The 13,988-nt window shown below is 41.7% G+C and overlaps 2 protein-coding genes across 2 annotated transcripts; both read right to left on the reverse strand.

The window, feature by feature from the left end:
* Positions 1-6,666: 6,666 nt before the first annotated feature.
* On the reverse strand, positions 6,667-10,030 carry LOC306961656 (dynein regulatory complex subunit 4-like; the record flags this gene model as incomplete). Its single annotated transcript, XM_079554501.1, has 9 exons — positions 6,667-6,739; positions 6,829-6,948; positions 7,017-7,244; positions 7,312-7,514; positions 7,583-7,637; positions 7,705-7,905; positions 9,440-9,637; positions 9,766-9,858; positions 10,007-10,030. The coding sequence occupies 9 exons, from the start codon at positions 10,028-10,030 to the stop codon at positions 6,707-6,709; spliced, it is 1,155 nt and encodes a 384-aa protein (XP_079410627.1). The 3' UTR covers positions 6,667-6,706.
* Positions 10,031-10,306: 276 nt separating this feature from the next.
* Positions 10,307-13,758, reverse strand: LOC306962224 (transcription factor E2F5-like). The gene is made up of 10 exons (XM_079555311.1): positions 13,515-13,758; positions 13,012-13,174; positions 11,912-12,021; positions 11,679-11,834; positions 11,429-11,472; positions 11,256-11,320; positions 10,906-11,191; positions 10,786-10,833; positions 10,636-10,695; positions 10,307-10,511 (listed from the first exon to the last, which is right to left on the reverse strand). The coding sequence occupies exons 2-10, from the start codon at positions 13,171-13,173 to the stop codon at positions 10,411-10,413; spliced, it is 1,032 nt and encodes a 343-aa protein (XP_079411437.1). The 5' UTR covers position 13,174; positions 13,515-13,758; the 3' UTR covers positions 10,307-10,410.
* Positions 13,759-13,988: the final 230 nt, after the last annotated feature.

The raw sequence follows: 13,988 nt of genomic DNA on the forward strand, positions 1-13,988 counted from the left end.
TTTTGTATTTGGAAATATTGTTTTCAGACTGCCCATTATATTTCTCATAACTGGGTGCATATTTGAAGACTTCGTGGATTCTGGGGAATTTTGAGATAACCATCCATTTTTACTCAATTTGGAAAGAACCTCTGCAATAATTGCATTTCGTTGCTCTTCTGTACTTCTACCTGAAATCATAAAATAATTAAATGTTTATGTTTTATGTTTATTGTTTCAGAAATAAACCAAAACACTCACCTGTTCCCTCTGGTCCTAGTCCCATGACTGTGCCACATATAACAATGGTGGTAACAATAAGACATGCCATTCCCGGCCGTGTATTTTCCATCTTCATCTCATCCCAGCAGACAACATGAAACTATTGTCACATTCTGTTTCAACAGAGTTACTATTACAGAAAAGAAAAGAAAGAAAAACAAAGGAAAGCCCACGCATTTACTTCTTGGTAGCACAAGAATTACCTTGGAGGAGTAACGCAACTCACCAAAGAATATTAAAGTTTAATGACTGGCTACTACCTTTTCACTTTCACCTGTATGGCTATGGAGGCTCCGTTTCATTAATTTACAAAAGCCAGTGGTGTAAAAAGGATGTGACATATTCAGTAGATTACTAAGTAAATTGTATTGTCATCTATCAACTGAATTAAACACTGAGCAATAGTATCAACAAACATGTAAAGGAGCAGAGACTTTAGCACTCACCGTTACGGTCACCTCAAGTGTAGGTTTCCAGGTTGTATCAAAATGTCAAACTTCGATGCATCGCCATCATTGATCTGTCCTCCTTCTGTGAGACGTGTTTTCTCAATAACTTTCTCCTCCGCTCTCCCTCGGTCCTCCCCCCCGTCCACCTGCGACTGCGTCCTTTGTGCGCTGCGTCTGTGCCGCTCAGCATCACAGTTTAACTTTCTGCTCTCCAGCTCGTTACAAGTGTTAATGGTCTTAGTAAATTATTGGAAAACATAAAAACTTGTACAAATAGACTAATTCCGCTGAGCCTACACATATATTCGCAGACACAGGCAGGAAATCTGCATCACGTGAATCACACCCATGATGACGCCTGCCATTATGTGCGTGTTTGGGAGTTTGACACGAGCTAATTCTGCATTGACTTGTCTCTCAGCTGGTTTTCAGTGACTGAGGGTTCAGCAGGTGTTGTCTTTCTGACCTGGGCAGGCCATCAGCACTGTGCAGGCTGTCACTGTTTAGACACTCTAATTTCAAGAGGCCACTTTACAATTGAGCTCAGTCCAAGCGCACTGAAGCCACCCCCCGGTGCCAGACCACTGTCTGAGGGCCTGAAATCCTAGAAGGCCCCGTGAAAAGACCACCCCTCCCTCAAGTGTCTTTAGTGGTGCGATACTGAGGCCTGCACCGGGACAATAACTTCCTCCTGTATTATTGATACCACGGGGCTCAGCGCGCGCTCAGAGCAGCATGGCTCCATTCTCACCATGGGAAATTTATACAATGAGAAACCAGATAGGTCTCATACATCGGGAGGAAGGAGACAGAAACAGGAGAATCATACGACCAAGCAGAGATTGGGATGTTCATCTGTCATTCACTTAACAATGACATTTAATTTCACATTAATTAAATGATACAATGTCATTACAGGTGAAGAAAAATGTTGTGAGATTGTCTTTTGTCCATGTAAAGCTACCATAGTTCAAGGATGCTGACCACTAGGGGGCACTACAATATTGTAACACACAATAACTGAGACCTACACATGGCTGACGTTACCCCATGCTGTAGCGCAATAAAACCTCTTTAATGAAGATCACGACCCGTGTCTTACCTCATATCATGACATGGTGTCAGAATTAAGGACTTCACGCCGACATTGAGAGCAAGATGGCAAAGTTTGGACCTCCGGAGCCGTTCGATTTCACGCGGCCAGCGGAGTGGCTAACATGGCGGCAGAGATTCTCCCGGTTTAGAGTCGCGTCGAAACTTGACAAAGAGAGCAGCGAAGTGCAGGTGAACTCGCTCTTGTACTCCATGGGGAGAGATGCCGAACCAATTTACGGCTCGTTTGTGTTTCCTGCTGCAACCGAGGCCATGCCACATCCAGAGTACGAGTTTAATCTAGTGCTGCAGAAGTTTGATGAACACTTTGTCCCGAAAAGAAACGTCATCCACGATCGCGCCTGTTTTCATAAGCGGAGCCAAAGGGCCGGTGAGACAGTTGAAGCTTTCGTGCGGAGCCTGTACGAGCTCGCGCAGCACTGCGAGTTCGGTGCGGGGAAGGACGAGCAGATCCGGGACCGGATCGTCATCGGAATAATGGACAAAGAGGTTTCGCAAAAACTCCAGCTAGAAGCGGACCTGACTCTGGAGAGAGCCATCCAGCTTGCGCGTCAAAGTGAACAAGTGAAACAGCAAAGTGCAGAGCGTGTGGAAACTACAGTGAATGAGGTGAGACAGAAACAGTACAATAGCACAAGGAGGAGCTATGATAAACCACGGCAGGGACATGGACAGAAATACAGTGAAAACAAAGGGCACTGTCAGAGATGCAACAGGATGCATGATAAAAAGGAAAGCTGTCCAGCCCATAACAAAAGGTGCAGAAAGTGCAATAAAATGGGACATTTCGAGGCCGTGTGTAGAACCAAGATGCTAAAAGAAGTCAGAGCAGAGGCAGTTATGGATTCAGACGAGGATTCATTTTTTATTGGAGAACTATTCCTGAGAGCAACCACAAAGTCAAAGCCAAACATCATTGAGGAGTCAAACCCCGATACTGACTGGGATGTAGAGCTACTTGTGAATGGCAGTCCAGTGGATTTCAAAATCGACACTGGGGCTGATACCACCGTTATGACCGAAGAGACTTTCAGCAAACTACGATACGTACCAAAAGTGCACAAGTCCAGGCCCACAGTGTACAGCCCAGGTGGGAAAGTCAGATGTGTGGGTAAGTTCCTTGCCACCACAACATACAAAGGTCAAAACTACCAGTACTGGGTTACGGTCATTAAAGGACAATATGTTAGTAACTTGTTAGGCAAGGCTGTGGCAAAGCGCATGGGGCTGGTAGCAAGAGTCAATGCTATCACTAGTGACTTAACAAGCAATGTGTTCGGGGAAATAGGACTACTGAACTGTGAGCCTGTTAAGATCGAGCTGACTGAGGAAGCAGTCCCATACAGTGTCAACACGCCACGCAGAGTTCCATTTCCGCTCCTTCCAAAAGTGGAGAAAGAGCTAAAGCGCATGCTGAGCCTCGAGATCATTGAGGAAGTTACAGAACCGACTGACTGGTGTGCCCCAATGGTGCCCGCTCCAAAACGCAACAAGGACGAGGTCAGAGTGTGTGTGGATTTAAAACGCTTGAATAAGGGTGTAAAACGTGAACGTTACATTTTGCCCACACTGGATGATATAACACCTAAGCTGGCAGGAGCAAAGGTTTTCTCCACTCTGGATGCCTCTAGCGGGTTTTGGCAAATTCCATTGGACCCCAGCTGCCAGAGACTGACCACTTTCATTACCCCAATGGGCCGGTTTTGCTTCAAACGTCTGCCTTTCGGCATTACATCAGCGCCTGAGATTTTCCAGCGGCTGATGACCGACCTGCTCAAAGGCCTAGAAGGGACTGTCGTTGTAATGGATGATATCCTGGTTTACGGATCTACAAAAGAGGAGCATGACCGCCATCTCGACGCGGTGTTGCGGACGGTCAAGGCGTCCGGTCTCAAGCTCAACAGGTCCAAGTGTCACTTTGGAAAGACCGAACTGCAGTTCTTTGGACACATCATCAGCGCAGATGGTGTGAAGCCTGATGAGAGCAAGGTGGAGGCTATCGCTAGGATGTCCAGCCCCTCAAGCGTGGAGCAGCTGCGGCAGGTGCTCGGACTAGTGAACTATGTTGGAAAATTCCTGCCAGGCCTGTCTACAGTGTTGCATCCACTCACCAACCTGCTCAAGAAAGAGACTGCATGGGTTTGGGGTGAGCCTCAGGAGCAAGCATTCAACAAGGCAAAAGCAATGCTCATGGCTGCACCTGCCCTGTGTTACTACAACGTCAACAAACCAACAGCGGTCAGTGCCGACGCCAGCAGTTACGGCCTTGGTGCTGCCCTGTTGCAAGACCACGATGGAGAGTTGCGGCCCGTTGCCTTTTGCTCGCGCACACTCACGGATGCGGAGAAGAGGTATTCGCAAATCGAAAAGGAGTGTCTGGCATCAGTCTGGGCTTGTGAACGTTTCGCCCGCTACATTCAAGGTATGGGCCATGTTCGTTTACAAACTGACCACAAGCCACTGGTGCCATTGATCAACTCATATGATCTTGACAAAACACCACTACGATGCCAAAGACTGCTTATGCGCCTCATGCGATTCAACGTCACTGCTGAACATGTTCCCGGTAAGCAGCTTGTAGTCGCAGACACACTCTCCAGGCATCCACTTAAAAACAGTTATGTACCTGAAACAGAAACACAAGTAAAGGCATATGTGAACACTATGGTAGCTAGCAAACCTATCAAGTCACCCAAGCTCGAGGAAATTCGCAGAGTCACACAAAGTGATGCTGAACTTCAAAAAGTAATCACATTCATCAGAAAAGGGTGGCCTCGCAAGATGATGGAGGGCTCACCACTGCGCGGATACTATGCAGCCAGAAGTCACTTATCAGAGTCGGACAATCTAGTCCTATACCACGACCGCATAGTAGTTCCAGCAGCACTCAGGACCGGTGTCCTGGACCAACTGCACGAAGGTCACCAGGGCCTCACCAAGTGTCGGGAGAGAGCCAAGTTGACAGTTTGGTGGCCAAACATCGGAGCACAGATCACAAACAAAGTGAAATCATGTGACTTTTGCAGAGAGCACAAACCAACACAGAGACGTGAACCACTGGTAACCACTCCCCTGCCCAGTGGCCCATGGCAAAGGATTGCTGTTGACCTGTTCGAGTTGGAGGGTAAGAATTATCTTGTCGCTGTCGATTATTTCTCTAGAGACATTGAAATTGCTTCCCTCACCACTATAACCAGCAAGCAGGTTATCAACAAGCTCAAGCTAATGTTTGTGAGATGGGGCATCCCGCTGGAACTGGTTAGTGACAACGGGACACAGTTCACATCGGCGGAGTTCCAAGATTTCAAACAGAGGTATGGTTTCACTCACATTACCTCCAGCCCACATTATCCACAATCGAACGGAGCTGCAGAACGGGCTGTTCAGTCCGCCAAGTACATCCTCAAACAGCCTGACCCCTGCTTAGCCCTTATGGGTTATCGCTCTACACCAATCGCAGCAACAGGTGCAAGTCCAGCACAGCTCATGACTGGTAGACAAATCCGTACTACTGTTCCCGTCCTAGAAAAGACATTGCTGCCACATCCGTTCAACCCAGATCAAGTCTACATGAAAGACGCAACAGCTAAAGGTTCATACAGGTTCTACTACAACCGCAGGCATTCGGCACGCGCACTCCCCGAACTTCACCCTGGTCAAACTGTTAGAGTGAAGCTTGATGGGGAGAAGGGATGGACAACACCTGCCAGGGTCATCAGTAAGTCTAAGGAGCCGAGATCCTACCTCGTGGAGATGGCCAATGGGAACGTGACCCGTCGAAACAGGCGTCACCTCCAGACTGTTCCTGAGACCGAACCTCCTGCAGAACAGCAGTGTGCCCAGCCTACAGCGCCTCAGCAGGACAGCAGTTTCCCACCGACAGATGTGACTGCACCGCCTGAATCACCAGTGAGCCAACTACCAGCAGGCCCTTCCACAGGGTCTCCCCTTCCACCTTCTACTCCTGTGAGAAAAACTTCCAGGGGCCGTGAGATAAGGGTGCCTCTTAGGTTCCAAGACTGACGAGATTCAAAAGGGAAAAATAACCCCTTTCAGGACTGAGGGTAGTCTACCCCTGTGACGTCCTGCATCGTTCTGAGACTGTTTGTTAAAAAAAAAAAAAAAAAAAGAAACAAAGAAGATGTTGTTTGATAACAAAGTTGTTGTGCAGAAAAGTTGTTGTACTATTAAGAAAAAATTAAAGCTAAAACTAACATGGATAACTAAAGAAGGTACATTAAGCAGAAAAGGACAATTTAAGATTTGATTAATATTGAAAAAAAATATGATTGTATGGGATCGTTCTTGCTAACCTTAAAAGGGGGAGATGTTGTGAGATTGTCTTTTGTCCATGTAAAGCTACCATAGTTCAAGGATGCTGACCACTAGGGGGCACTACAATATTGTAACACACAATAACTGAGACCTACACATGGCTGACGTTACCCCATGCTGTAGCGCAATAAAACCTCTTTAATGAAGATCACGACCCGTGTCTTACCTCATATCATGACAAAAAATGTATTGTTAGGGCCTTCCTCTTATGTTATTCATTAAAAATGCATATTTTAGAGCTTTATTTATTAGACCAAAAGGCAACTTTAATGGTACCTTATTTAACTTACTACAAGTCAGTGCATAACATGTACATTTTGCAAAATGTATGTGTAACTGACGTCATTTCCCCTTATGCGCCCTCCTTTGGACAATCTCCTGGTAGTGTCAAGACTGTCCAGAGGAGGGCGCATGTGAGGCAGCTCCTGATGTGATATTGGACTAGTCAAAACCATTGATTGATTGATGTGTTCAACTTGATTTTATGATTGAACAGTGCACCAAGTCTTCTGTGGATGGGCAGTTTAATCTCTGAGGACAAGAAACCCTCAGTGTTTGGGGATCAGCAAATCCTTCTGAATCTGAAAAGACAGTATTTTACATATTTTCAGAGTCTGCGGTGAATACAACAGAAATGCTTATATAGTCTTGGAGTTTAAACTGAGCTCACCCCGTCAGTAAGGTGCTTTATCTTCGTTTCCATTTGTAAGTGTTTTGCATCTGCGTGGTTTTGCATCTTCTCAATAGTCTCTATAGACGCCATACGCAGCTCAGAAGCCTCTATCTGTAGCTGTGAGGACACAAAACATTTTTATAAAATCTCAGTCAAAGCTTTATAAATGTGCATGTGCATCGCACCTCTTTAATTCTTCTTTGCAGCATCTCATTGTCATGTGCAAGGTTATTTAGTTCAATTTCCCTTCTGTTGTCAAAGGTTTTCGGCTTATACTTCATTTTATTCTCAAGTTGAGCAATTTCTTCAAGCATTTTGGACAGATTCTCAGTGAGTTGTTGATTTTCCTTCAAAGTTTGTGACAGCACATTTTCCTTTTGCCTTAGGGTGGTCGACTCATCTGCAACGCTTTGCTAAAAGACAATATCAGACAATTAAAAATATGTGACCCTCTTCATATCCAAATTACATTATTTCTACCTTCAGTTCATTGTTGGCCTCAGATCTCTTTTCAGTGGTCTTAAAGAAGGCTTTGGCATCTTCATATGTGGCTGTATCTTTCTCCACAAGGATTGATATAAATTTGCTCCAGTTGACTCGAACCTCACTCACTTCCATTTGCCTCCGGTATTGAAAATCAAATTGCAGCTCACTACCCATCTTCTCATACTTGTCCTCAACATCTGTCAAGGAAAATGTTTGACTTAATTGTTTCTTGGGTTTAAATAAAATTTAATACATGGCAATTTACCTTGGAGTTTCTTTTCCGAAATTGCTTTAAGATTTGCCATTTCTTCTTGATGTCTCTATAAATATATTTAGAATAAAACACTCAAGTGAAGAAAAAACGTATGTCTGTACTGTGCATGTTACCTTTTTAAGCTCCATGGTTGGGGATTTGGTGTCGACCTGATGTAGGTCTACCAGGAGCGATGCCACTGCATTTTGTAGTCTATTTTCTAACTTTGTTTGCTCCTCTTGCATTGCCTCTTTTGAAGCCAGTCTATCAGCTTTGAGCTCACAGATAGTGTTTTGATGTTCACAGAGCAGATGCCTCATTTTTTGTCGATAAACCTAAAGGACATAATTGATTAAATAAAGGGTATCTGCAATACATTTTTTAAAAGGTAGCCCTTCACTTTACTGCACAGTATATGTGGTAATAGACTGGAGAGAGCATGGCACCTGAAAGGTCAAGGGCAGTGCTTAATTTGTAAATTAGTAGTTTCAGGAACACTTTTGGATTGATGTGATGGACACTCTTATTAAACACTCTTATTAAACGCTCTTATTTAACACTCTAGTTAAACATCATTATATCATCTCAAACTTTGCCGGGTCCTCCAAAATAGTTCCAGGATCCTTTACCCTGAAAAAATTAAAGCTGGGGAAATGGATGAATGGATGGAATTGCGTCTCCTCAAATGGAAGATCAAATTAAGCACTGGTCAAGTGTAATAGGCTGACATAGTAATTATGGATCAGCATGGAAACAGGATACATACCTAATTCATCCCAAGGTAATACACTGTGTTCCAAATTATTATGCAAATGACATTTTTCTAACATTTTCTAAATTGTCAACTCAAGTGAGAGTCAGCATAAAGCTAGTCTTTAGCTGGTAGAGGATCATTTAAATGTGGTTGAATAAATCTCCCAGTGATAAAAATAAATAAATATAGTAAAAACCTCAAAATCTACTGTTCCAAATTATTATGCAACTCATCGTTTCAATACATTTTAAAGCTTGTAATTAACTAAATGGTCATTTGTTGAATTTGTATCATTAGGAGGTCATATTTACTGAAATCAAAAGCTATTTCAATCAAAAAAATCTTAACAGGTCAAGTTATATTTTACCATAGGAGCCCTTGTGTGATAGCAGCTTCAAAATTCTTAAATCCATTAAATTTGTGAGTTTTTGGACAGTTTCTGCTTGGATTTCTTTTCAGGATGTCAGAATAACCTCCCAGAGCTGCTGTTTGGATGAAAACTGCCTCCCACCCTCATAGAAGTTTTTTTTGTTGAGGCTCCAAAGTATCTCAATAGGGTTGAGGTCAGGGGAGGAGGGGGTCCACATCATGAGTTTCTCTCCTTTCATGCCCATAGCAGCCAGTGATGCAGAGGTTTTATTTACAGCAGGACATGGTCATCAGCAGAGAGATGTTTTTCTTTCCCATATTGCTTGAAAATTATGATCTGCTTAATAAAGTCGAACATACTTTTTCAGTGTTTTTCCCCTTAACTGGGCTTAACCTGACAGCTAGTCATCCCAGGTCTCTGAGATTAATGTCAGTGATTCAAAGAGCCTCAAGACACAATACCATCCATGAGTTTCATTATTATTATTATTATTTTTTAACCTTTTTGACACTGAATTACAATTTGCATAATAATTTGGAACGCAGTGTATGATAAGCTATAACCCTAACCTTAACCCAGTATCAAGAATGTTGTTAACCAGTAAAATGGCTTGGATTTTTCTCTTAGAAATAAAATAGGAACATTAGATTATTGGCTGTTACCGCAATATATTCAGCCAATTACCACGTTATTACTGCGCTATAAAGTAAAGTGCAAAAAATATGTACCATAGATGATATAATACTTTTGTTTCGACTTGAAGTTTGATATCTGTTTCTTCCAGGTTTTTGTCCATATTTTTCAGTTCAGCCGTGGCCTCCTTCAGCTTCCTCTGAGTGATGTCCCAGAAGGCCTGCACCTTGTCCCTCTCCAGCTGAAAGTAGCTCCTCTCCTCCCTCTCACGGTCAAGTTCTTCTCGCAGACGCATGATGTGGTCCTCCAACTTTGAAGAAAATTACAAATTGCAGTTAATATTACAGATACCGATTTCAAACTAGCTTTCTCATTGTCCATATGACAAAGCACAACATTCAGTCATGAATCATGGGCTAAAGTTTGTACTTTACTGACCTGCTCTTTCGATATTTCATCCTTGGTGAGGCCATCTATCAAAATGGGTGTTCTTGATTTTTCAGGCTTTTTGCTTGAACCCTTTTTCGGTGGCTGTATAAAGAGTAACATTTATATTCAAACATAGTTATAGCGTTAATTTAAGTCATTTTCCGATTAATTCTAGTCATGTTAGTGTTGTTATGATGAGGTTAGCTAAGATGCCTCATATATAAGCCTTGTATCCCTGCAACAAAATTACTAAAAAGAAACACATGCTCACCATGTTGGACCCAATAAAATGCAAGGCTTAAAAATCACAAAATAAACTCAAACTAAGTTTTAAGTGGGAAAAAATGGTGTCCATCGAACAAATGGGGCGTCCAAGTGATCGCATGCGGTATCTTTGCTGCCATGGCAACCACAAAACATAGGTGTTTTACCAGATAACTCCTCAAGATGGCGCTACAACCGAATATTTTATATAATTTGTAACAATTGATAAACTACAGTGCATAAATGTACTGAGACAAAGCGAAATAATGTTCATTAATAGGCTTCCAATTTATTTGCATTAAAATGTCACATCTTAAAACATTGCATATAAATACAATTTACATCCAGGGTAAAATACTGTATTATATAAAGTGGCATAAAGTCTTGGGCTCAAACATTGAGCATGGGTACGTCAAACAGGTCACAGATGCCTTCGCTCTCATCCAGATCCCAGCGGTAATCCCCCAGTGGAGGTGGTGATAGAGGAATAACTACACATTTAAAAAAAAAAAAAGAAAAAAAAAAAAATTATATATATATATATATATATATATATATATATATATGGTGAGTTCAGTATATATTTTTTAATCTAAATTTCTCAGCACTACCTACCTTCAGGAGACATCCTGAATAGAGCTGTTGCTTTACCTGGATACATTTCTGCATTAATATCTAGAGCAAAAAAAACAACAGAATGATGATGTAACTGTATAAGACTCAACTTGTACCATTTAGTGCTAATGTAAAGATTTAGATAGTTACCTTTCGATGGGTCAAGTAGATCCCTTAAATTCTTAGAAAAACAGTGAACTGCAAACAATAATATTCCTCATTAAGTCATCAATATATGTAAAGCCATGTGAAAACACAGATTTTACTCACAGCCAGACATTCCGGTTTTGTTAGACTCCATTTCCCGAAACATAGTCTGAAGTGTCCGGACGTTTTTCTGACTGGTATTTTCTGAAGCTTGATAACATAAGGAGCGGATCTGATTCTCAGTTAAATTGCCCAAAGCTAACTGAGCACGATGTAGAACATCTTTGGAGGGTGGAACTGGTAACGCAACAGCCTCTGCGCTGGCTGAGCGCTTGTTCAGAAGCAGAACATTTATTGGCCCATCACTGCTTTTCAGATGGACCTGGTACGTTGTTGGACCATCCCTGATCTAAGATGAAGGAATATTTTAAATAATCATCAATTGGATACATTTTAATACCTAAAATACTTACAGCTTTGGGAATGGGAACATCTAGTTGTGTCCCTGAAGGTGCTTGCACAGCTAACAGAGTGTGGCCTGGTGAATAAAATAAAAAAGGGATTTAAAGAGATGATTAAAGAAAATCATTCAAGACTTTTTTTGCTTCTGCAGTTTTAGACTGTGCTGTGAAGAGAAGTACATTACCACTGAAACTATTGCAGATGTCCTCCTGATTGACATAAGATAAAGTGAATAATTGTTAAGGCTTATTCAACACATTCATTCACACAAATATTCATAAAACTATGACAATAACATTCTGTGTCATTTTATGTTAATTGTCCTTCATCAAACCAGGGGGTTCTGGCCCCTTTAAATAACGCTGTTGTACATGTTTTTGTCATCGTTGCCCCGTTACGAGAGCATAAATGTGAAGTCCATAGTAAAAGGATATGCACTGCAGTCTTCGTAAATATTCTTGATGCTCTGCCGGACCCAGCGCATTTGTAGATCAAGCATCTCTTCCTTCTCAGTCAGGTCTTGCAGTTCACACTTTAAAAGCATGTGTCGTCTGCTAATGTTATGGGCATTGTGTCCTGGAACTACTCCCCTTATTGAGAGAAAATAAAACATAAGTAAAACTTTATTTGTAAAATATCTGTTTGCAAACAATAGAAACAAACTCACTTCCATTGCACGACATTCTTTGTTATTTTTTCTATCAGACCGATGCCCTCCAAGACATTTGTAATGTCATAGATTCGCCTTTTTTGAGGAACAGCCAAAACTTTAACTGCCTAAAGAAAGAACACGCACAGAATTGTGTCAAACACTCCACTTTACATTAGCATGGTTACAATTCTGTACTATGTACTGTAGTTTCAACAGCAATATCCAATATTCCAGGCCTTCTTGGTAATATTTCTGGTATTTGTGACAGTGAATGTAGATCTGTCCCAAAATATGTTTTAAATGACATTAGGTCTGTGTGCTTTTGTGTTCATTGTGTTTTCTATTTTTACATTATGCTGTACTGTTCTGTTGCGATATTTAAACTCTGCCGAAAAGAAAATACAATAATTAACATCTTATTGATTATGTTGAATCCTTTTCTGTGTCAACTCAAATACCCAGAAGTGGAACTTTCTCGTTTAGGAAAATAACACTTAGGAAATTGGAGTCTTTTGGCTATGAGATGAACTCCAAACGCTGTTGATCAGTGATCAGCCTCTGGCCTTAGCTCTGTTCCCGTTCACAAACATAACTGTGTGATCCCATTCAATGAGCGAACACATTCCCTCATCTCTTGTTGTCTGAGGGTTTTGGAGGATTCTGCAATATCTGAGCTGAATGTGTCAACTGTTTAGTCCAAAAGTGTTTCTATAGAGTTCTGGTGATGTCATATCGCTAAGCATTATGGGATTAGCAGCAATTGTAAACTAATGGAGATTTTAAAAGTTAAAATACTGGAGTTATTGTTCATATTAAAACACTTGGACACCACAGTGAGTTAGATGTATTTATCAGCAGTAACCCTGCAGCTAACGGAGTCGTTCCACTGCTTTTTCTCCACTTTATATACTGTTTTTTAGCTAATGTTAGTCAATGGAAATGTATGCCAACAGCTGCAAAGATGGCAGATCTCCATGGTAACTGTGGAATGTCCTGAACTCTACAGCTACTGACTTACAAGTTAAACAATGTATGGCAGGCTATCATTTCTGTGATTCCATTGGATGAAACAAAATATCACGACAAAAAGTTTCAGACGGTGATCAATGACTTACTTCTTTTAGGTCAATTCTTCCACCCTCACTTTTGTGCATTAGTTCAACAAATCTAACAGCAATTTTCGTGAGACTCTTCAAACTCCTGGGTTTGGGAGTGTGCTCTGGTTCGGCCACATCGTTCTCCTCCTCTGGACTCGAGGGGGCGTCGTCGATCTCCATCCTGTGGAGACAAAATCCACACTGTTTAGCGCTAATGTAAGGGCTCAGTTTGCAACGGGATATGTCTACGTTACATTTTAAATCGTCTAAAGTGTAAACCACCTAATCAAAGATGTTGTTTTAAGTTCAACCTAAAGTGCTCTTGCATTTATTCTGAAATGTGCGCACCGGATGTTCGACTACGACCCCAACCACGACCCCGTAAAGTGAAAAAAAAACCCTAACAACAAACACTTTAAAGCGCACTTGGTTACTTGGACATACTTATATTTTAAATGTGTTTCAGTGGTAAATATCTGTTATAAATGCAGCATAGCAACGACATCACTGAAATAGCCTACCTTGTTTGGTGGTGCGAGGGGTAGCGGGAAATCGGAGGCACCGGGAAAACTTGCCTAAAACTGGACTCCTAAAATTAATTTGTCAATGTTCCTGAGAGCCGCGACCTTAGCATTGAAGGGCAAATCCAACATTTTACTTTAAAATCCACTTAAATCAGCACTTACATCGCAAATCCAACAATTATCTGGAGTTTATGCCAATGTTTACGCCCCACAATGAAGCTAGGCGCCTCTTTCTAACCGGAAGCTCAAACCCGCCCCTTTCACAATAAAAGCACGCACATACAGACTGGTTTTGATGTAGACATGATCTACTCTTGTATGTTTCTACATGTGATCAGATAAGCTTTATAATATTTTACAACGCAATATATGCGACATGATAAGTTGCGAAATGTAGGAAGATTTATGTTGTTTTATGTCGTTGTCACGTTGTTGTTTTTATATATGATACAAAATGAAAATGCCTTTGCG

The sequence above is a fragment of the Gobius niger genome (assembly GCF_951799975.1).
Source record: "Gobius niger genome assembly, chromosome: 4".
Lineage (NCBI taxonomy): Eukaryota > Metazoa > Chordata > Actinopteri > Gobiiformes > Gobiidae > Gobius > Gobius niger.

Excerpts from the sequence above, each read along its gene's own strand:
- LOC306962224 (XM_079555311.1), bottom strand. The coding sequence starts at position 13,173 with ATGGAGATCGACGACGCCCCCTCGAGTCCAGAGGAGGAGAACGATGTG. Across the intron at positions 11,473-11,678 it reads ATTTACGAAGACTGCAGTGC|TTTATCTTATGTCAATCAGG; the intron begins ATATCCTTTTAC and ends ACAATTATTCAC. Across the intron at positions 10,834-10,905 it reads CAAAACCGGAATGTCTGGCT|TTCACTGTTTTTCTAAGAAT; the intron begins GTGAGTAAAATC and ends TATTGTTTGCAG.